Source organism: Lontra canadensis, unplaced genomic scaffold, assembly GCF_010015895.1.
Source record: "Lontra canadensis isolate GAN:19392208 unplaced genomic scaffold, GSC_riverotter_1.0 scaffold7, whole genome shotgun sequence".
Classification (NCBI taxonomy): Eukaryota; Metazoa; Chordata; class Mammalia; order Carnivora; family Mustelidae; genus Lontra; species Lontra canadensis.
In genome coordinates, this window is record NW_022631001.1 from 33,592,259 (window position 1) to 33,615,452 (window position 23,194).

Genomic DNA, 23,194 nt, shown 5'->3' on the forward strand with positions numbered 1-23,194 from the left:
TGAGCCACCCAGGCAAATCCCTGGAGCTTACATTCTTTTTTTTTTTTTTTTTAAGATTTTATTTATTTATTTGACAGACAGAGAGGCAGGCAGAGAGAGAGAGAGAGGGGGAAGCAGGCTCCCTGCTGAGCAGAGAGCCGGATACGGGACTTGATCCCAGGACCCTGGGATCATGACCTGAGCCAAAGGCAGAGGCTTTAAACCACTGAGCCACCCAGGCGCCCCTGAAGCTTACATTCTTAATGTGAGGAGATATTTGGGGCAAGTGTGAGGTAAGAGGTAAGGAGAGAAAATATTGCTTTCATAAGACTTAGGGAGTCATAGAGCGGGTCATATATTTTCTTTTGAAGTGATCAAAGTAAATAGGGTTGAAAGGGTACTGTTCTTGGAAGAACCTGAAGTAATCAGTGACAGACTAGCAATGTGAAAGACTCTGTTTGTTTTTTTTTTTAATTCATTTATATTATTATATGTAGTATGCTTTATTCTCCTTGCTTACAATATTCCATTGTGTAAATATGCTTCACTTTACTCATTATAATATTCAATTTCATATATATGTATAGTTATATACATATAGGAATGTGTAAGGGTGAAATTATTTCATCATACAGTGTTCATATGTTCAGCTTTATTAGATACTCTCAAGTATTTTTAAAAGTGATAACAAAATATACCCCCAGCAATAGTGTCTAAAAATTTGTATTGCCTCACGTTCTCACCAACACTTTGTGTTATTAATCTATTATTGTTATTATTCATTTTAGCCATTCATCATGTTATTTTATTTTCTTAGTTAACTCACTCCTTTGATCCTCTACTATGTTATTTTAGTAACTGCTATACAGTTTATTGCTTTATGCTTTATAGCCATGCATCTTTATCTCACCAGTCTACATTGATGTGATGGTATGACACTTCAGCTATGATAACCTTAAACAGTACACTTTCATTCTCCCCCTCCCTTTACTTTTATGCATTTGTTGGCATACATTTTCCCTTTGTGCAAGTTATAAACTCCGAACTACATTCATGTTATTTTTGTTTAAAAATCAATTATCTTTCAAAGAAACTTTAATAACAGAAAATATTCTTAAATTTTTGACATAGCTAACATTTTTAGTACTCATTGCCCATTGTGTAGGTATATATTTCCATCTAGCATGATTTTTCTTCTGCCTTAAGGACTTCCTTTTAGATTTCTTGCAGTGTGGGTCAGCTGGTTATGGGTTCTTTCACCTACTATATGCCAAATTTAGTCAAATTTGGAAAATTTTTGGTTATTTCTTCTTCAGATATTTTCTGTATCTTTTTTTTAAAGTGTTTCTTTTTTTTTTTTCTTTTTAAATTTCTTTTCAACGTAACAGTATTCATTGTTCCAGGTGGTGGGTATTAAGGAGGGCACGTATTGCATGGAGCACTGGGTGTGGTGCAAAGATTTCGTTTTTTTAGCACAGGGGATGGTAAGGAAGACTATGGGAACAGAAGCAATGAAATCTACTAAGTACATATCAAAGTTAACAGAACAAACAATATCAAAAAAAATTTACAAAGAAATGAATGCAAGAAGAGGGAGAGAAGGCCTTAAAATTGTGCAGAGTAGGTTCTGAAATGTGTTCATGGAACTGGGCATAGGGGAAGGTGAAGTAGATAGGTTACATATTTAAAAAATTTTATCAACATTTCAGTTTGGAATGAAAATAATAATAGTTGTAACTAACATGTATCAACTGTTTATTATTTGAGAAGGCAGTGAGAAAAAACTAAGAATCAATTATGAATCAGATTCTGTACTGTGAACATAAATCTCTAAAACTGAGGATATTTTGGGAAGGTAAAATCTATATGGAGATGCAAATATGTATGATTTTTTGTAATAAAAGATTATATGTGAGACAGAGGACAAAAATAGAGAATCAAAGGTGACAGGAAATCATAGAGGCCATTACAACAGACTTTCAGAGCTGAGGAAACTAGACGAGACTTCCTTTGGAACTGCAGAGTTTGGAAGAAATAAGGGAATAATTCCTATAAACTTGGTATTTAATAGCAAGATTGATCAAACTAAGCTACTATAATCATAGGATTCATGCAACGAATATTTACTGAGTACCCATTATATGGATATTATGCACATAACTATGTACTGTGTACACCGTTCTAGGCACTGGTGACCTAGTGTGTATAAACAAAATCCCTGCCCTCACGGAGGTTACACTATAGGCAGGAGAGACAAAGTACAGATCAGGTGAAATGGAAATAAGTGTTATGGAGGAAATTAAATGGAGAAGAAGATATACTGAAGGGTTGTAGGGAAGGCGTCACAGAGAAGGTGATATTTAAGAACTGGAAAAGGAGCAGGAATGAGTCATTTGAGTATCGGGGGAGAGATCATTCCAGGTTGGAAGAATATTTCGAAGTGTGAAGGCTGTCACACAGAAGTGCACTGGGTGAGGAACACAAGGAGTCCAGCCAGGAGTGCAAGGGGGCTGGACTAGAATGAGAGAGGGAATGAGAGTGGTAGAGGATAAGGGTGGGGGGACGAGGTGAAACAGAACATATAGGGCTTCGCTAATCATAGTAATAACTTTGGTTTTTATTATAAGTGCATGGAAAGTCACTGGAAAGTTCTGAGCCAAGGACTAATATGATTTGATTTCATTTCAGATTATATGTGGAACAGACTGGTTGCTGTGCTGAGATTAGACAGAATTATGGGGGCAAGGGCAGAAGCAGGGAGACCAGTTAGGGGGTTATTAGCATAAGCCTTGTGAGAGATGATGGTCGCTAACAATAGGGTAGTAGTAGTGGAGATAGTGACAACTGGCCAGATTCTGAATATATTTTGAAGAGAAACCCATCAGGATTCATTTATGGATTGACTGTGGGATAGGAGAAAAAAAGAGAAGACAAGGATGGCTGGTGCCAAGGTTTTGGTCTAAGTAACAAGATGGATGAAAATAATACAATTTATGAAGTTTCTTAATAGCCACCTTAGTCTATAATTTTAATTAACCCATTAATTTTTCTAATATTATTCCCACAAAATATTTCATTCAAACATCATTTAATTTTTTATAATGAATTAAATATTGTTTGAGGGTAATAATGATAGCCGATGACAGTCAAGAAAAGGTCTTTTTGTAAATACAGAAGGTTATAGTACAATTGTTTAGTTGCTTAAGATTAAGAAATTAGAAATTTCCTCTCAATCAGGTTTTCACATAGGATTTCAATTTTTTTCTAATGTTAACATCGACTTCTCATAGATTCTTTCAGTAAGAACCTAGGGAATGCAAATAAAACATTTCTTTGGAGTAGATCTAAAAATCAAGAAAAATTACACAAATGAGAACTCTGCCTGCCTACTGAGAGAGAGAGAATCTCAAGTAGACTCTGTCAGCGTGGAGCCTGATGCCGGGCATGATCCCATGACGCTGAGATCATAACCTGAGCCGAAACCAAAAGTCGGATGCTTAACTGACAGAGCACCCAGGCACCCCTGTATAGGTCTTTAATATTTGTGCTTTTCTATTTAGAGTCTTAGGAAAGCTGTTTAAGTGCATACAGATGTAATGGTTAGAGATACTGAGGTGAAAGGAATTTGACTAACAGTAAATTAACATCTTAAACATTAATTCTATGTTTGCCAAAGAGGAGCAACAGAATACCAAGGGATCGGAAGCCCGATATTCATATTCCCACAGCTCTCTACAGTTTATACTGGCGTCTTCAACATGAGCTGAGTACTTTATGAGGTAAAGAGGGAGAGAGAATGTAATTTAGGTATTATACTGTATCAGTCAACAAGGAAAACTTAAGCCTATCCCAGTCATTTAAAATGAGAGTACTTCTACAGATTTTTGTTCACTCAGCATATACTGAGTTCCTACCAGATGCAAAGCAGTACAGGCCATAAGAATAAAAGGATGAATCTAGACAGAGTTCCTGCCCTCGGGAACTTACTATCTACTAGGGGAGCTTAGAAACTAAATAATTTTATTCTTAGTGTAGAATTTAGTTTATGAAGTATAAATAAAATACTATTGGAGTTTGGAAGAGGCAAGAGAATTTCTATTAAGGAAGACTTTATGGATGAGATGGTATTTGAGTCGGACCTTTAGAGACATTAAGTCTAACCATGCAGGAATAAAAAGATATGGGAGAAACTATCACCTGATTACCCACAAGCCATTCCCACTTTTCATTGCCAGCAGAGCCCTGATTTTGTTTTTGTGTCTCTCACTCCCTGAAATGACTCGAGAGTCAGTCCTGGTTAGTCTAACCTAAACCAATCATGGTAATCGTAGCTCTTTGGTCAATGTATAAGAAGGGGACACGAGCTGATAGTGATCCAATGAACTGAGAAGAGGGATCTGCTAGGTCTTTGAATTAACCAATCTGGGAGCCACTTTGTATAAGGATTTCTTAAAAACTGAGAAAATACATAGTGTTCTTCTTTAAACTAGTGTAACAGGAGTTTTGTACAAGCTGACTTGTAACCGATAGCAATTTAAATGAGGGAGGAATGGACTCGCTGAAGGAACCAATGAGCAGAGGCTCATTTCCCACCGTGTGGGAAAGTAACAGCTATACAGCCTTTAATTAGTTAACCCTGGTGAGACTGGAGTGCAAAAGGTGATAGTGGTAACTGAAACAGAAAAAATAGTCTAGGTTGGTAGATTGTTTAGGACCTTGAATGTCAGGTTAAGCTGGGACTATTCTGTTGCCAGTGAAGAATTGTTGCTGGGTTTTAGCCAGGAAAGTGATCTGATGAGAGCTGTGCTTTAGAAAGGTTATCCTAGAATTAAGAGAAGAGTCTGGAAGTCTGGGATTAATCATAGAATCTAAAGTAATCTGGATGAGAAGAGAAGCCTGAACTATAGTTACAGCCCCCTACAGGGCATGGAATCTGTCTTATGGATAATCTGAAAGTGAAACCTGGTAGAGAGAAAATTACTGTGGAGAAGGCAAGAAAAGGAGCCAGAATGTCTGTTTTTCAGAAATAACCTTTAGGGCTAGAGTTCTTATAAATTCACCCTTGTGTCCTTTGAAGTTGACTTTCATATAATCCTGAACATTATGTGCTGTATAAATTTGCAGCTGTGGGATGATGGGAGTATGGGAGATACTGAGCCTGTCTGAATATATTTTACAGGTTTTTAGCTCACTTCTTCATTTCTTCTTTACTTTATTCTTTTGCAAAGTCAAAAGCTGAGGATTCCCAGAGTTCTTTAGAGAGTATGTGCATTAATAACACTGTAAAAAGAAAAAACCCTAATGAATTTAACATAAATATAAAATAAACCCAGTAACAAAAACAAGCAAAAAAAAAAAAAAACCCAGAAAATGGACAAAATATGCGGTTGGTATACAAGTTTCGAGTCTAGGAATCCAAGTATAAATAGCAAACAGGATGTTGGATCAAGTCGTTGGTATTTCAATGTGAGTTCTGTTACTATGATTTGTAACATATTATACACTGTATAAAGTTACACTGCTGCCCACACTAGTACCACATTAGCTACCTCTGTAATAAATAATACAAAAATTTTTAATGATGGTTCTCTGACAGCTATCATATTGCTCTTCAACGTTTGGATTTTAAAAATAATCAACATAAGGAAAACAGCATGGCAGTTCCTCAGAAAGTTGAAAATAGAACTACCCTACGACCCAACAATTGCACTACTGGGTATTTACCCTAAAGATGCAAATGTAGTGATCTGAAGGGGCACGTGCACCCGAATGTTTATAGCAGCAATGTCCACAATAGCTAAACTATGGAAAGAACCTAGATATCCATCAACAGATGAAAGGATAAAGAAGATGTGGTATATATATACAATGGAATACTATGCAGCCATCAAAAGAAATGAAATCTTGCCATTTGCGATGACGTGGATGGAACTAGAGGGTATTACGCTTAGCGAAATAAGTCAATCAGATAAAGACAACTATCATATGATCTCCCTGATATGAGGAAGTGGAGATGCAACATGGGGGGTCTGGGGGGTAGGAAAAGCATAAATGAAACAAGATGGGATTGGGAGGGAGACAAATCGCAGGAGACTCTTAATCTCACAAAACAAACTGAGGGTTGCCGGGGGGCGGGGTATGGAGAGGGTGGTGGGGTTATGGACATTGGGGAGGGTATGTGCTATGGTGAGTGCTGTGAAGTGTGTCAATCTGGCAATTCACAGACGTGTACCCCTGGGGCTAATAATACATTATATGTTTACAAAAAATAATCAACATAGGTAAATGTTTAGTGTGGATAGACCGAGCTAAATGGTATTAAACTATGTTGTGTATTCTCTCTAAATCAACTGTAAAATTTAACAAGTGCCATTCACCTTCAGGCACTTAGCCAAGTATGGAATTAACATCTCTCTGTCTTTGCTTCTCTAAACTCTTTAAAGTTCTTTTACTACTTAAGTTGATTAGAACATCTAATTTGATCAAATATCCATAATCAATCCTTCTACACTTAAAGCATAGTACTGGCAATCGACCCACTGGGAAAACATGGCATATTATTTGGGTAACCTCCAGGGTCCATGACACTAAAGTAAAAAAAATGTTCTTACCCAGTAGTTCTTTACAGATTGATCAGGAATGGAATTCAGGGCATTCATGAATGCTCAATTTATTATTTACATGCATATGGATGGTTTTATTGTTTGTTTTAGGGCAGGAGTTGGGGTAGGAGAAGGCCTAATAAAATGCATTCCTTCATTTTCAACAAAAGGTTTATGGCCTCAAAAAGATTAATTACCACCTCTCTAATCTACCCATTGGTGGATGAGTCTTACTCATACTCTATGACAGCTGCTATTATGTTTTTTAGCAATACTCAATCACCTAAGATTTAAAAACCAACTAAAAGACAGTACACTGATGGTGAAAAATCCAGTCTGTAACTAAAAATTTCTAAAAACAGAAATGAAAAATCACACAAAAACCAAAACACAAAACTAAAAATACTCAAATCTTTCTAATGGATTTTTAAATTATTAAGTGAATGAAGCTATTCTTCTTAAAAGAAATGATCTCCTAAGATAACTTTAATTTTTAGGGAGTCATCTTAGAGCTAAGTAGGGTATCACCTTAGGATTCCACAGCCAGCTAAAATCCGAAAAGAGAGGTAGAATGGTAAGAGGTTACTACCACCTCCTTTGATTATAAAAATCTCTGCTATATGGCAACTGTATAACCAATGAGATTCAAACAGTTAACTGGGAAGGCAATAACACTAACAAAACTGTGTTTTATAGAGTTTTACAAATAAATGTTAATAATTAACAAGTTATTAACATTTATTTCTACTATACTACACAATTAAATGTGGTTCTAATCACCAAAAGAATTTAAGTTCAGAGTTGGAAGTCTCTATCATTCTCACCTTGGTACAGACCACCCGTACAACGACTTTCCAAAAGGCAGAGGAATCAGACCCAGGTTGTACCTCAAAGAGAAGATGTTTTTCCTGGCCAGAAGCCACTTTAGCAGTTCTGCAAAGAGAAAACACATTTGCTAATTTTATGAAAAGTCTTATAAAACAATGGAGCTATGAAACCAGATTCAAGAAACACTTTAAAACAGAGAAAAAAATTTGAAGAAAATACAGAGACAGATAACAATAATGATCATAGTAGATTCTTAAACACTGGGATGGAAATGTTTTGATTATAAACATACAACTACGTTTTTAACATCAACAGCATAGCTGACAGAATATTTACAAATCTTTTTATGCCCTTTCTCAATGATTTTTACTTTATTTATTATTAATTCTTATTATTTAAGATTTTATTTATTTGAAAGAGAGAGAACGAGAGAGACAGCATGACACCGGGTAGGGTCAGAGGGAGAAGCAGACTCCCTGTTGAGCAGGAGGCCAATGTGGGACTCGATCCCAGGACTCCAGGATCACAACCTGAGCCATAGGCAGTTGCTCAACCAACTGAGCCACCCAGGTGCCTCTCTCCACGGCTTTTAAATGTTTAACAAAGACATCTAGAAAAAACATGCCCAAGGAATCAGGTACTTAGAGAAGAAATTTAGCTAGTTTCACTTATCTACATTTTGAGTATTGCCTTAGATGTATAAAGTATGAAAAAATCTTGCTCTTGGTTGAGTCCTAATTTAAACAACACACACCACTCTGAAAATTTTTTTTACAATTTGGGACTGGATCAAAGCAAATGATTTTGAGACACCTTAAATACAGCTTTGCTGTTTTCCTCTAGCAGAGTAATTTTAATTTAGAGAGCCATAGGATTCTAGCATAAAAATATAACTTTTAGAAGATTCAGTATCTTCTTATTAATGCCAATTTAAATTAGATCAAAGATATACTTAAGTATTGTGGCTCCCTTTTATCATTAGTCACATTTCTCTTTGAGCACCAGTGGCGATATCACTTTTGAACTAAACGATGTACAGCTAACTAGAGGCCAGTGACAATGAAGCAACTAACCCTAGGTAGCAAAGTCTGCCAGTGAAAGTAATTTATCTGCGCTAGTACCCAGCTATTTCTAGCTATCAAGCCATTCTTCTTCTGTATAGATTTAACTTTATAATTCTCAGGCAGCATTGCCCTTGTGAAACGCTCAAATATGACCCATGGAAATCAGTTTTAAGAACTAAATCCAGTCAATGTCCTACGCTAAACAAATAAAAGTAAGATATTCTTTACCATCATTTTTGTACTACACAGTAAGCTTAGCTTGTGTATCCTTTTACATGACATACTTATCTGGCATTTAAAGCCAAAAGGCAAAAATTTAAAGAACAGATGGTTTACGTATGTAAGTTCTAAGACTCTAAAGGGATGGCAAATGTTATTGACTACTCTTCATCAGAATCAAAACAATAAACTTAAAAAAGCATTCCATTCATGATACTATTAAATTCTTAATCCATTTTTACTCCTTAAGAATATGGTCCCAGAAGTAATGCCTCAAATATTACCATTTGGATAATTTAATAAGTAAATAAATAAATAAATAAATAAAATAAAATGCCAGAGTTTTGTGACTATATTTTTATTATAAAAGATCAGACAATACATAATTATACACAGTAAAATGTACAATCTCCCTTTCCTGCCTCCCTTTTCACCAATTTCCCAGAAACTTAGTGTGTATACTTAAGAGTTTATTTTCTATGAATTTATATGTATATTCATACAGGATCCATCCATATATCCATACAGGATTTCTTTCTCCTTTTTTTTTTTTAAATGAATGATATCCACTGTTTCTTTTTATTTTTTAAATTCTTTTTAAAAAAATTTAAATTCAATTAATTAACATTAATGTATTATTAGTTTCAGAGGAAATCTGATGTTTCTAAAATAAACTATCTTCTAAGATAACTAGCTTTTAAGACATTCTTTATTCTTCATGACTGGATAGTAACAGTAGATTCTATTTTAATAGCTTCTATAGAGATCAGTATAATAACTGATATAATAAAGGAAAAATTCACAAAGAAAAGGCACAGTTCTATTAGATATGTACTTTTAGAAGGCAGAGAAATTTAAATTCCATCTTAGAAATCTATTTAAGTGTTAAAGAGATTTGAAGATGGTATAGCTAATTAGAAAATATTAATTAAAAATACCTTATTCCTTGGTGGTGACAAATGAATTATTACTATTTATGTGTTTCTCTGGCAAAAATAATGCTCAGTGAACAAACACAGAAGATTTATTTATTAACTAGATGAATTGGCTGATGTATAGAAACCTGAGTGCCCTTTGACTATACCTGGAAGCTTTTTCTAGAGTGGTTAATTGGCTTATTCTCTTCTATTTTACATACCTTTAGTGCTTTCAAATAAGAATCGATTTATAAGCCTGTGTTTAAAATTCAATTTTAAGTTTGTTTGGTTCATTGTTCCTATATATGTTTTAAAATAACCACATAGCAGGTCTTACAGTAGGTACTCAATATATATTTGCTTGCTGCTACTGAAACATTCAGTCTTACCAATCAGTATTTCTGGTTACCTCTTACACAGTCATAGTATGTGGGGCATGTCAGATAGAAAAAATAAAATGAAAAAGAGCAAGCCTTACATATCATTAAGTTCTGCTACTCTCCCAAGAAATTCTTCATAAGTTAAGGAGCCACTTTCTCGAACCAATATGACATGTTTTGCTACTTTTTCTGGTAACTTGTTAAGAACCAACTGTGTCTGATCTGAAAATTGCTGTCCCATGATGAAAGGATGTCTTGAAATCCAGAAACAATGTTGCTTCACATAGTTATCTGTCAAATATATATAAAAGTTACTTTTATATACACTATAAAAACAGCAATATACTCATCACTTCAAGAAAATAAGAAAAACTAGGAATACCTTTAAGTGAGAGTTCAGTAGACTTAAATGTATCTAAGGTGGAATTTATTTAAATGACTATATATTTACTTTTTAATGATTTTTTAAAAAAAATTTTATTTACTTGTTTGACAGAGAAAGAGAGAGAGAGAGTACAAGCACAAGCAGGGGGACTGCAGCGGGAAAAGGAAAAGCAGGCTTCTCTCTTTTTTTTTTTTTGCCTTGAACACTAATGACCACAACCAGTGTTTATTGAACACTTGCTGTGTACCAGGCAGCCCTCGCAGCCACCCTGAGAGGTAGATGCTATCCCTCTAAATGTGGAGAACTGGGTGTAGAGTGTAGGAAACCCACCCAGAGCTGCAGAGAGGAAGTGGCACAGCAGGAACTCCCACCCAGACAAGGGAGCACCTTGCATTGGCAGGGAAACTGGCTTCGGTGGAGAAGCTCTTTCCCCACTCCAAGAAAAGCATAGAGGAGGTATCTTCAGAAACCTGCAGGCATGGGGACTTCCTGCCTCCTGGGGATAAAGGGAGAGGCAGCTCTGAAAGCAGGTGCCCCAGGTCTAACCTCATAGCCACTGTTGTTTTAAAGAGACCACCCCCAGAGACCCCCTCCAACCCCACTTCGCCCCAGGCCTCCCTCTGGGGCTTGATTCAAGGATCATGGGATTATGACCTGAGCAGAAGGCAGACGCTTATTGGACTGAGCCACCCAGGTGTCCCTAAATGACTATATATATATTTTTAAAAATGCATATATATATTTTAAATTAACATATAAAGTATTATTTGTTTCAGAAGTACAGGTCTGTGATTCATCAGTCTTACACATTTCACAGCCCTCACCACAGCACATACCCACCCCAGTGTCCATTGCCCAGACACCCCACCCTTCCCAACCCCTCTACTCAGGCAACCCTCAGTTTGTTTCCTGAGATTAAGAGCCTCTTATGATTTGTCTCCCTTGCTGGTCCCATCTTGTTTCATTTCTCCCTCCCTTCCTCTATGATCCTCTGTCTTGTTTCTCAAATTCCTCATATCTGTGAGATCATAATTGTCTTTCTCTGACTGACTTATTTTGCTCAGCATAATACCCTCTAGTTTCATCCACATCATTGCAAATGGCAAGATTTCATTTCTTTTGATGGCTGCATAGTATTCCATTGTGTATATATACTACATCTTCTTTATCATTCATCTGTTGATGGACCTCTAGGCTCTTTTCATAGTTTGGCTATTGTGGACATTGCTGCTATAAACATTGGGGTGCACACGCCCTTTCAGATCACTACATTTGTATCTTTGGGATAAATACCCAGTAGTGCAATTGCTGGGTCATAAGGTATACTGTTCATATTCTTGACCACTATGATATATGAAGATATATAATCATATATAATTACATCAGCCAGATAACATTTGTTGTTGAATTACTTTATTTGTAAATGTGCAGCTTACTTTTGATTGTAAAATATATGCAAATTAAACAGGTTTTTGGTTTGAAAACCTAAGAAAATTAAAATATTAGGTAATTTAAGCACCTCCCATTTTCTGCTTAGGAAAGAAAAAAAGACAGCATTTTTGCTTTTCAACTTTTCCAGGTGTTTTAAACTTAGAGTTTATAAAATTTGTTTTCTAGGTATGAAGGTGATATTCTAGTTAAAAGGCTAGATTACTACTTTAATAATCTACTATCAATATAGATCAATAAGTTGTTGAATTGACTTAAAAAAGTAATCACAAAACATTTATTGAACAACTAAAGTCTTGAAAGATGTAAGTCTATGAATTGTGGCTAGAGAAGAACTGAATGTGTTTATTCTACAAAGTTTTTTCCTTTGGTAAATAATGATTTATCAGAATATTAAGTATTGAGAATATGGTTAAAATAGAAAATAAAGTTTAGTATTTTTATCTATGCTGACTTATTCTGTAACTTAATATGAAAATCCCTGTTCATCACAAATACTACTACTAATAGTAAAAGCAGCGAATACTTTTGATCACTCCCATTGTGATCTTCTGAAGAGACAATCTTCTAAGTACTTTACATATATTCATGAACAGTCATTCAAATCCCCATAATTACCATTTCATAGATGAAGAAACAGGATAGTTAAGGAAACAAGCACAGAGAGGTTAAAATAACAAAGTCACATAGCTGATAGGGTTTTTTTTGTAATATAAAGTTAGAAGAAGAAAAAAGCAGGAGTGCCTGGGTGGCTCAGCTGATTGAGCTGCGACTCTTGATTTCAGTTGGGGTCATTTTCTCAGAGTGGTGAGATAAGCCCTGCTCCCCAGCGGGGACTCTGCTTGAGATTCTCTCTCCCTCTGCCCCTGCCCCTGCATGTGAGGGTACATGTTCACACGTGCATTATCTCTCTAAAATAAATAAATAAATATTTTTAAAAAGAGAAGAAAAAAGAATTACAATTAAAATGATCTGATTCCCCTCCCCAAGAAATTCCATTTTATCTACTTACCAAAAACTATCATTTTTATTGCACACAAATTAACGCTCATATAAAGCAGGTTAAATAGTAACAATTTTATAGGAAAAGTTTGCCAGGAAATCTGTGTTATTATTTAATTAAAACATAATAAAGGTCTAACTCTTTTTAATACCTATTCATATTTTATTGATTTATATTTTTTATTTATATTTTATTTAGTTACAATAAGTAAATAAAATTTATTTATATATTTTATTTATTTATATTTTTATACATATTTATGAAATGTGTTTAACTCTAAAATATAAAACCATTTACAATAAGAGTTTTCAGTAACCATAAATATGTAAATTTGCTTTTGGCATTAAAATTTAAGTTACTGTTCTTGAGATTTATTCTTTCAGTCACATTAAATAAAGGAAAAGTAAAATTATACCTAAAAAAGAAAACCCAACAATTACTGTTTTGAATCTGAACCTACTTGGCAACAATAAATATTACATTACAGAGATAAATGAAAGGAAGTCATTGAGGAAGACCCATGTCACCAAAAAAATCTCTGAAGGCGAAATTATGTATTTTAAATATAGCCAAGTGGATTCATAGCAACTGTATCCAAAGAGAAAGATCTTAGTTTAGAGATGGTCTCTAGGGTATTCAACATTAATTTCTGGTTTCATAGTCTAGTAAAATACCGAAGTCCCATGGTGTACACATTTATTTTTATTCTCAGTAAAGACAGTTTCCAAAAATAGACAAAATACCCCAAAACTTAACAAAAAACTTAAAGAGAACCATGTATAATTTGGAAAGTAGAAGAATGTTAAAATAAGTCTTTCCCAAGAAGGCAGTAACTTCACACTGACATACACCACACATATACATGCACATTTTGTCCTTATTTTTCTTGTTCTAACTCAAACGTATAAAATATAAATGTATAAAATGTGTAAAAACATCATCAGGAGTTGGGGTTGTAAACTGGTGTTGGTAAATGGCCTTTTTAAGGCCATGGAGATACAATAGTGAGCAAAAAAAAAAAAAAACCATGGTTCTTGCCATCATGGAGCATATGACAAAGCAGGGAAGAGACAACAATCACACCAATAAATAAATTATAAGATGAAAAAAGCTAAGCCAAACAAGTACAGGGTGCTACAAAAGCCTATAAAAGGGAGGTCTGACCTAGTGTTGTGTCAGGGAAATCCTTAGGCAAACATTTTACTTGAGATCAGTTAGCCAAATAGGGACAAAAGCATGGAGAGGAAAGGACATTTTAGGCAGAGGTTATAGGCAGAAGTCTAATGTATGAAGGAGCATGGTGCCTGAGAGTTAATAAAAAAGGCTAGAGTGACTCAAGTAGAGGGAGAGGGAGACCAGTACCAAGTGATGGTTTGTTTACCGTTTTACTGACGACCTGAAACAAGCCTGCAAGCCTGCCCATCGAAGTGGATGGCTAAAATTGGTCTGAATGAATGGTGTCCACTGAGTCCTAGGATCAAGATTGAAACTGATAATGATTTTCTGAAATGGAATAAGTTGTGTCATATATGACTAAAAGTTAAACCCTGAATGTTTTGAAAAGTCAACTGCACAAAAACACACAGATAAGATGTGCTTAAAAGCAATTAAAATATAAAGTGTGAAGGTTTCAGTCAAAATAAGTCAGCAGTAAAATAAGGACAAGATGATGTTAAAATAGCCCTAAACTCTTGCTAGAAGCAGATGTCCAGATCAAGACCCTAGTCCTATTGTGCTCTGTAATGGGTCTACCACAGTGAAGTACTGTAATCAGCCCTAGGCAGTTAAAAGTTTATTTATTTATTTATTTATTTATTTATTTATTTATTTATATTTTTAAGGCAGGGGCAGGTGAGGGAGGGACAGAAGAGGAGGGAAAATCTTAAGCAGGTTCCATGCCCAGTCCAGAGTCTGATGCAGGGCTTGATCTCACAAACCTGAGATCATGAGCTGAGCTGAAATAAAGAGTTGGCCGACTGGGCCACCCCAGGCACCCCTAGGCAGTCACATTTTTAAAGGGTATTAATCATTTTAACATAACTGGAAGAGTATACAAGATGTTATGGATCTAGAAAAGGGAAAAAAAAGTGACTTATTCTAGATAATAATTCAGTAACAACCAACTGGTTTGTTCTAACATTTGGAGATATTTCATGTAAAAGAGGAAGAAAGATTTATTTTATATAGTTACAGTGAAAAGAATGGCCAGTAAGTGTGAATTAGGCAAATTCAGGTCAAATAAAAAGTTCCTATCATCCACAATTATCCGGAGGTATTAAGGGCCCTGCTGTATGTCAGTTTGTTTTCATTGGAAGTGTGGAGGTGTTTAAAGATTAGAAGTTCATCTAATAAGTAAGTTTTAGAGAAGACTTTTGCTTGGGTGAGAAATAGAGTAGGTGACTTCTAACCTAGTATTTCATTCCCAAAGTGAAACCTAAATTCCCTCTAGCTTTCATGTACGAATCCAATCCAAATACTGTAAAAAATTCTAACTAACTAGGCTGAAAATTTTAAATTACACCTACACACTTAACAAAAAAAAAAATTAAACTTTTGAAACATATGATCTTAATATTTAAGAAAATATGTAATAATTTAACCAATGTGCCTATCAGACAGATATTTAAAAAGAAACCATGGTCACTTATTTATTGAGTTAGAAAATAGTCCCTTTGTTTCTGCATTGTTTTGATCTGATGGTCTAACTTTGAATAAGGTTTATAATTTGAGGCAGCATGTTAACTTTTTATCCTGTAATTGCAGTTGGTATCTGGGAAACCTAATCACTAACTCCTGTATTAAAAGGTGACACTATTTAGACGCTAAGAGAGCCTGGACAGTGGTTCTTAACCTGCTTCAGTGGACAGGGTCTGGAATTTACAATTCATTTTGAATACCATAGAATAATGATAATGATTAATTTTAATATGCATCAGTAGCATAAAAATATGGCTCTGTCATCTATATGCATTATAAAAACAAACCAAAGGGGCATGTTCACAAAAACAGTCTGTTGTGGCCACCCTCTAGCCACCCGCCACAGGTTTTCCAGTGTCCCTCTTTGGTGACTCGGCACATTCTTTTATAAAATAGCACATATCATCAGTTAGGTCACTTGACCATCCCTCTCTGTGGGCTTCCTGAGGACAGAAGCTGTGTTCTCTCTTCTGGTAGATACATAAACATACAATAAATGTTTATGAACGGACAAAATAAATATTGTTGACAGTATTTTTTATTATTGTTCACTTAGTATTCTTTTGACTTGCTAATTTGTTCATTCATCTATTAATCACTTGGAGAGAAGTTGAAATTTTAAAAATATAAGAAAAATATAAAATTGAAAAAATTGAAAAATGTATCACTAAATTAACATGTATATAAGTTGAGAAATATTCATTATTTGATATTATCAAATAATTACCTCTAGATCATGCAGTAATAGTATAGCATAGGAATATAATTTGCCAATTACTGACATAGAATTCAGCAAAAGATAAATCTCCAGTAAAAAGATTCAAAGAACTAGCAGGTCTCATACTACTATGCCACCTATAATTTTGTACTTTCTGGCAGGATATAAAAACACACCTTGCTTTATTGCACATGGCTTTACTGTGTTTCACGAATACTGCCTCTTACCTCCCACCCTCAAGTCGAAGGTGTGTGGCAACCCTGCATGGAGCAAATCTATTTGGAGCAAAAGCATTTGCTCACTTCATTTCTTGTAACATTTTAGTAATTCTTGCAATATTTCCAATTTTTTCATTATTATTTTATTAGTTATGATAATCTGTGATCAGTGATCTTTGAAGTTACTATTCTGATTGTTTTTGGGTGCCATGAACTGCACCCATATAAGATAGCAAACTTAATTGATAAATGTTATGTATATTCAGATTGCTCCACAGACTAGCTGTTTCCCCATCTCTTTCCTTCTACATTAGCCTCCCTATTCCCTGAGACACAACAATATTGAAATTAGGCCAGTTAATAACCCTACAACAGCCTCTAAGTGTTTAAGTGAAAGGAAGAGTCACTCATCTCACTTTAAGTCAAAAGCTAGAACTTATTAAGCTTAGTAAAGAAGGCATGCCAAAAGCTGAAATAGGCCAAAAGCTAGGCCTCTTGTACTAGTTAACCAAGTTATGAATGCAAAAGAAATGTTCTTGAAAGAAATTAAAAGTGCTACTCCAGGTTAAACACAAATGATAAGAAAGTGAAACAGCCTCACTGCTGATACAGAGAAAGTTTAAGTGGTCTAGATAGAGGATCCAACCAGCCACACCATTCCCTTAAGCCAGAGCCTAATCCAGAGCACAGCCCTAACCCCCTTCAATTCTACGAAGAAGGCTGTGTGTGGTGAGGAAGCTGCAGAAGAAAAGTCTGAAGTTAGCAGAAGTTGGTTCATGAGACTTAAGGAAAGAAGTCATCTCTGTTAACATTAAAGTGCAAGGTAAAGCAGCAAGTGCTGATACAGAAGCTGCAGGGAGTTATCCAGAAGATCTCAGATAAGACATGAGGGTGGCGGCACTAAACAACAGACATCCAGTGTAGATGAGACAGCCTTCTCCTGGAAGAAGATGTCAGCTAGGACTTTCATAGCTAGAGAGGGGAAGTCAATGCCTGGTTTCAAAGCTTCAAAGGACAGGCTGACTCTCTTATTAGGGGCTAGTGCAGTTAGTGACTTTATTTACTTTTTTAAGATTTTATTTATTTATTTGAGAGAGGAAGAGTGCAAGCAGGTGCAGCTGGCAGAGGGAGAGGGAGAAGGTCAATCCCAGGACCCTGGTATCATGATCTGAGTGGAAGGCAGACGGTTAAGCAACTGAGCCATCCAGGAGCCCCTGTAGTTGGTGACTTTAAATTGAAGCCAGTGCTCATTTACCATTTCAGTCATCCTACAGCCCTTAAGAATTATGCTCAATCTACTCTGCCTATGCTCTAAAAATGGAAGAATAAAGTCTGGATGACAGCACATCTGTTTACAATATGGCTTACTGAATATTTTAAGCCTACTGTAGAGAGGTACTACTCAGAAAAAAAGATTCCTTTCAAATTATTATTGCTCACTGACAAAGCATCTGGTCACCCAAGAGCTCTGATGAAGATGTACAGTGAGATTAATATTGTTTTCATGCCTGCTGACACAACATCCATTCTATAGCTCATGGATCAAGTAGTAATTTCAAGTCTTATTTGTTAACATTTTGTGAGGCTATAACCACCACAAGACAGCAATCCCTCTGATGGATCTGGGCAAAGTCAAATGAAAACCTTCTGGAAATGATTCACCATTCTAGATGCCATTAAGAACATTCATGATACATAGGAAGAGATAAAAATATCAATGTGAACAGTAGTTTGCAAGAAGTTGATTCTAGGGGCGCCTGGGTGGCTCAATGGGTTAAGCCTCTGACTTCAGCTCAGGTCATGATCCCAGGGTCCTGGGATCGAGCCTTGCATTGGGCTCTCTGCTCAGCAGGGAGCCTGCCTCCACCTCTCTCTCTACCTGCCTCTCTGCCTACTTGTGATCTCTGTCTGTCAAATAAATAAATAAAATCTTTAAATTTTTTTTTAAGATTTTATTTATTTATTTGACAGACAGAGATCACAAGTAGGCAGAGAGGCAGGCATAGAGAGAGAGAGGTGGAAGCAGGCTCCCCGCTGAGCAGAGAGCCCGATGCGGGGCTCGATCCCAGGACCCTGAGATCATGACCTGAGCGGAAGGCAGAGGCTTTAACCCACTGAGCCACCCAGGCGCCCCATAAATAAAATCTTTAAAAAAAAAAAAAAAAGAAGTTGATTCTAAAGGTCATGGATGATTTTGAGGGGTTCAAGCCTTTAGTGGAGGAGATAACGCAGATGTGGTGGAAAGAGCAAGAGAACGAGAATTAGAAGTAGAGCCTGAAGATGTGACTGAATTGCTCCAATCTCACGACAAAACTTCAATGGATGAGGAGTTCCTTCTCATGGATGAACAAAGGAAGTGGTTTCCTGAGATACAATCTATTTCTGGTGAAGATGTTGTGAAGACTGTTTAAATGAAAACAAAGGATTTAGAATATTACATAAACTTAAGCTGGTAAAGCAATGGTAGGATTTGAGAAGTCAATTTGAAAACTGACTCCAATTTTGAGAACATTACATGCTAGAGAGAAATCATTCATGAAAACAAGAGTCAATCAATGAGGCAAACTTCATTACTGTCTTAGTTTAAGAAATTGCCATAGCCATTCCAACCTTCAACCATCACCTTGACCAATTGATCGCCATCAACACTGACATAAGACCTTCCACCAGCAAAAAAAAAAAAAAAAAATTATCACTTGCTGGAAGCTCAGATGATGGTTAGCGTTTTTTAGCAATAAAGTATTTTTTAAATTAAGGCATACACTTTTTTTTTTTAGACATAATGCTGTTGCACTTAATAGACTACAGTATAGCATAAACGTAATTTTTATATGCACTGGGAAACCAAAAAATTCATTTGACTCGCTTTACTGCAATATTTGCTTTACTGTGGTGGTCTGTTACTGAACCTGCAATATCTCCAAGGTATGCCTGTAATGTGCTTTCAAAAAACCAGGATTGAAGGATTTTCTAAGTAAAGAATAAATGTTATTTTGAAACTCATAAGAATATCAAGAATTCCAAAAATGCCACATTCTCTAGTGGGTGGTAAGATACACGTGATCACTTCTTTTTCTAACAAATGAATTGTTGTAGTTCAAATATTCATTACAAAGATATAAAAATCACATCCTGGGTAACTGGCAAAACAAAAAAAACGAAACAAAGCAAAAAGCTCCATGAATGTTTAAACCATATCCATTCATAAAAGGATTAAAGCAAAGCTAAGAAGCCTAAAAGTACAGTAAAATGACTATGTGACAAGTACTGTAGAACTTAGCAAACCTCTCTGAAACCTGTTCTCCATGAATTTTTGTATTTACTTCTTTATTTACAAAAATATTTATAATTGAAATAATCATCAACTACATTCATTGTTAAGTTAGCTTTAACATCAGTGGTAAAAACTAAGTTCTAAAAACTAGATCCTTAAGGGTACTATTTATTTTACTACTCACTGCTTAATCAAATTCTAGATCTGTAACCAGATATCAGCTGGTCTGCAAGACAAGAAATTAATAGCAGCTATTAACAGGTTCATAAGGAAACAATTAGACCAGTTACTATAGGAGCTGGAATACTTTTTCTGGGCTCAAAGATATTTTTTTTTTTTTTTTAAGATTTTATTTGTTTACGTGACAGAGAGAGAGAGAGATCACAAGTAGGCAGAGAGGCAGGCAGAGAGAGGGGGAAACAGTCTCCCCACTGAGCAGAGAGCCCTATGCGGGGCTCCATCCCAGGACCCTGAGATCATGACCCGAGCCGAAGGCAGAGGCTTAACCCACTGAGCCACCCAGGTGCCCCTCAAAGATCTTAAGAAAAAAAAAAAAATTAAAGAAAGAAAAACTACCAAAAGAGAGTACTTGAGATTAAGACTATGGATTTCTGATAGCACTGCTGTGCTTGTTAAATACATTTCATATTTAGAAAAACACACTAACTAGACTTGTAAGAACTCTCTCTGGACCTCCCCTGCCTTTTTGGGAGAAGGGGAACAGAAGTGTGTTAAGTGTTTAGACATGAAGTAAGAAGGATCAGGCTACACAGTTCACTTATACCAAATGACAACACATTTTGAAACCTAGGATCATATTCTGGAGGAAACCACTAAGAAACCACAGTCAGGGAGAATCAAAGTGAAGGACAAAAATCCATACTACTTTTGAGTTTTCAATTCAGAAAGCATCATTTCTTAGGAGTGACTTCAGTATAGAAGTTACTGATTTAGGATTGTTGATCCATGGCACCTCATAGCCCAGATGAAATTCTGAATGGACAGAGAAGAGCAGAAAAATAACTTTATGCAGAAGATCTAAGACTTACAAACCATAATAAGTGTTGTTAAGGCAGCTTTATAAATATACCAGAGGAAAGAACTAAATCATTTGGCAACATGAAATAGGACAGGGCTGGAATATGAACGTAGACTGAAATTTAATAAAAGGGCTAGGGATAAATTTGAATAACAGCAGTAAATCCACATTTGGTAACACAATACACATAAAAGATTAAATCACTGCAAACGCTAACACAGAAGGCTTCCTTTCCGAGAATAGTTAGTACAATTATTAGCAAGATAACTTTTTGTCTCCGATCGGGCCGAGGTAGCTGGTTCGATCAGGCAAGCCCTTTGGGAGGACGGGCAGTGTAAGGTAATTTAGCAACCGGGGGCCGGCTAAGCAGACCCACTGGCCATTTCTGAGCTATCGCCCGAGGCAAGGGTTTCTAATCTGGAGTGTCCAGTGCGGCAGGGACACACAGGTTTCTGTAGCATCGGTGTGTTTGCTAAGCACACCCGCCACCCTCTGGCCATCCTAGCCGCCTGTGCCCCTCCTCAAGCGCACCTGCACTTTTAACCAACAGCTACATCCGCTGTCCCACCGACTGCGCCGGCGGCAATATTCAAAAGCGGTTTCCGGCTCGAGGAGGACACACTTTCTCCTGGTTCCCCAGAATCACCCTTCCTACCGGACAAGACATCTGCAGCCCCGGTCACTGGAAACTGGTTGGGGAGATAGCGTCCGCGGAAGGGCCTCCCAAGCCAGCGTTGCGCCCTAAGCCGAGGCCTAGGAAGGGTGGCGGGGCCAGGCCTGTTTCCCCAATGAAGAGCCTCTCGGCAGCTGAGGACTGGCGGATGTCTCTCTTCCCAGCCCTAGGGTCTTGGAGCAACAAGGAAGGGAAATGGCGAAAGGACGGCACTGGGCAGCTCACCCCAGGTTCAAGGCATCGCGCTTCCGGCGGTGGCAGCTCCGCCTCAGCCCGCCGCTCAGACCCGCAGGCGGCGGGGACACCGCCTCAGCCTGCGACCGGGTCGCACCTCAGTGACGCAGCAGCTCTGCCCCTGCCCCCCCTCCCAGCCTGTTGCCTGGAAACGGTGGCCAACCTCTCAGGACTGTCCTTTGCTCCCGCTCTCTCGTGCCGCTTTGTCTGAGAACCTTCGACCCCCGAGCCCCATGAGGCCATCTGCGTGGGGAGGGTGGCGGCCCAGAAGGGGGCGGGTGAAGCCTCGCCTGGCAGGTTCCTTGAGGCGCGGCCCTGTGAGGTGGACTTGCCTCTGGCCTGGCCAGCTGCCGCCTCTCCTGGAGACATCTCCCCAGCAGCTGTCGAGGGCCCAGCTGTTGACAAAGGCCGCACTGTAAATCCCGGTTTGGACCGGGGTTGGAGTCCAAACCCCGCCTTATTAGGCCTCCAACCTCCCACTGGTCATAGCTACACAAAGGTAATCTTGTTACTTTACCCGGAGTGGGCCGATTATACTCACCTAGCTGCAGTTAAGAAGCGTAGAAGACTAGAAAAAATTAAAATTCTAGAAAACCAATTTATACAGTAGAAGACTGGGAAGTATTTAGCACAGGGTCCCCATCTCACAGATGGCATCTCATAGGTGGCAGCGATTATTATGAACACATGCTGGTGATACTGTTGCTGTCCGTTAAGCACGTATAGTATGTGTGTGTGTGTGTGTGTGTGTGTGTGTGTGTGTGTGTATACACACACACATATATGTATATGTATGTATATGTATATATGTATACACACACACACACACACACACAAATAGTATGTTGTGGGCCACACACTATATATAGGTCACCTTCCAGGCATTGCTCTTGTTTAAATAGTTTGCTCAAAGTTACATAGCCAGTAAACAGCAGAACAAGGATTTAAACTCAGATTTAAAGGATTTATGGTAGATTAAACTAAATTAAGCTACTTAGCAGCTAATTTAAACTATTCATAATTCTTAATGTTTGGGCACCTGTCCTTCAGTCATTTGTAGATTTATCCTGTGAAGAATTAATCCTGCCCTCTAATAATGGATAATATTTATTGATCATTAGAACAAGACCTATTCTAAGTACTTTAAAGGTATTAATTTAAACCTCATAGCAATCCTATGAGGTAGGTATTATTAATACCTTCATTTTACAGTTGAAGAAACAGGAAAATCAATTAAATTCTCTGAATTCTAAAACTCATAGACAACAGGATAAGAAAAAAACCTCAGTTACTTTGGATTTGGCAAAGATTTCTTAAATATGGCACAAAAAGCATAAACCATAGAAGGGAGAAAATTAACAAATTTTACTTTATCAGAATTAAAACTTCTTTTCAAAACATACTTAAGTAAAAAGGCAAGCCATAGAGTGGGAGAAGGTATTTGCAAAGCATATATTAGATGAGTTCTATCAGAATATATAAAGAACTTGTAATTACAAGTCAGTAAGCAAAGAA

The 23,194-nt window shown here is 36.9% G+C and overlaps 1 protein-coding gene across 2 annotated transcripts in view; it reads right to left on the reverse strand.

The window, feature by feature from the left end:
* The window catches only part of RNF141 (ring finger protein 141), a 36,931-nt gene extending 15,176 nt beyond the window's left edge, over positions 1 to 21,755 (reverse strand). The window contains exons 1-3 of one of the 2 annotated variants that reach the window (XM_032853468.1): positions 21,671 to 21,755; positions 10,088 to 10,280; positions 7,406 to 7,514 (exon numbers count right to left, since the gene is read on the reverse strand). In XM_032853468.1, coding sequence (XP_032709359.1) covers positions 7,406 to 7,514; positions 10,088 to 10,230 — 252 coding nt within the window. In that variant the 5' untranslated portion in view covers positions 10,231 to 10,280; positions 21,671 to 21,755. Of the gene's footprint in view, positions 1 to 7,405; positions 7,515 to 10,087; positions 10,281 to 21,427; positions 21,565 to 21,670 lie in introns of those variants that run through there. The other variant, XM_032853469.1, reaches the window with a different exon arrangement.
* Positions 21,756 to 23,194: the final 1,439 nt, after the last annotated feature.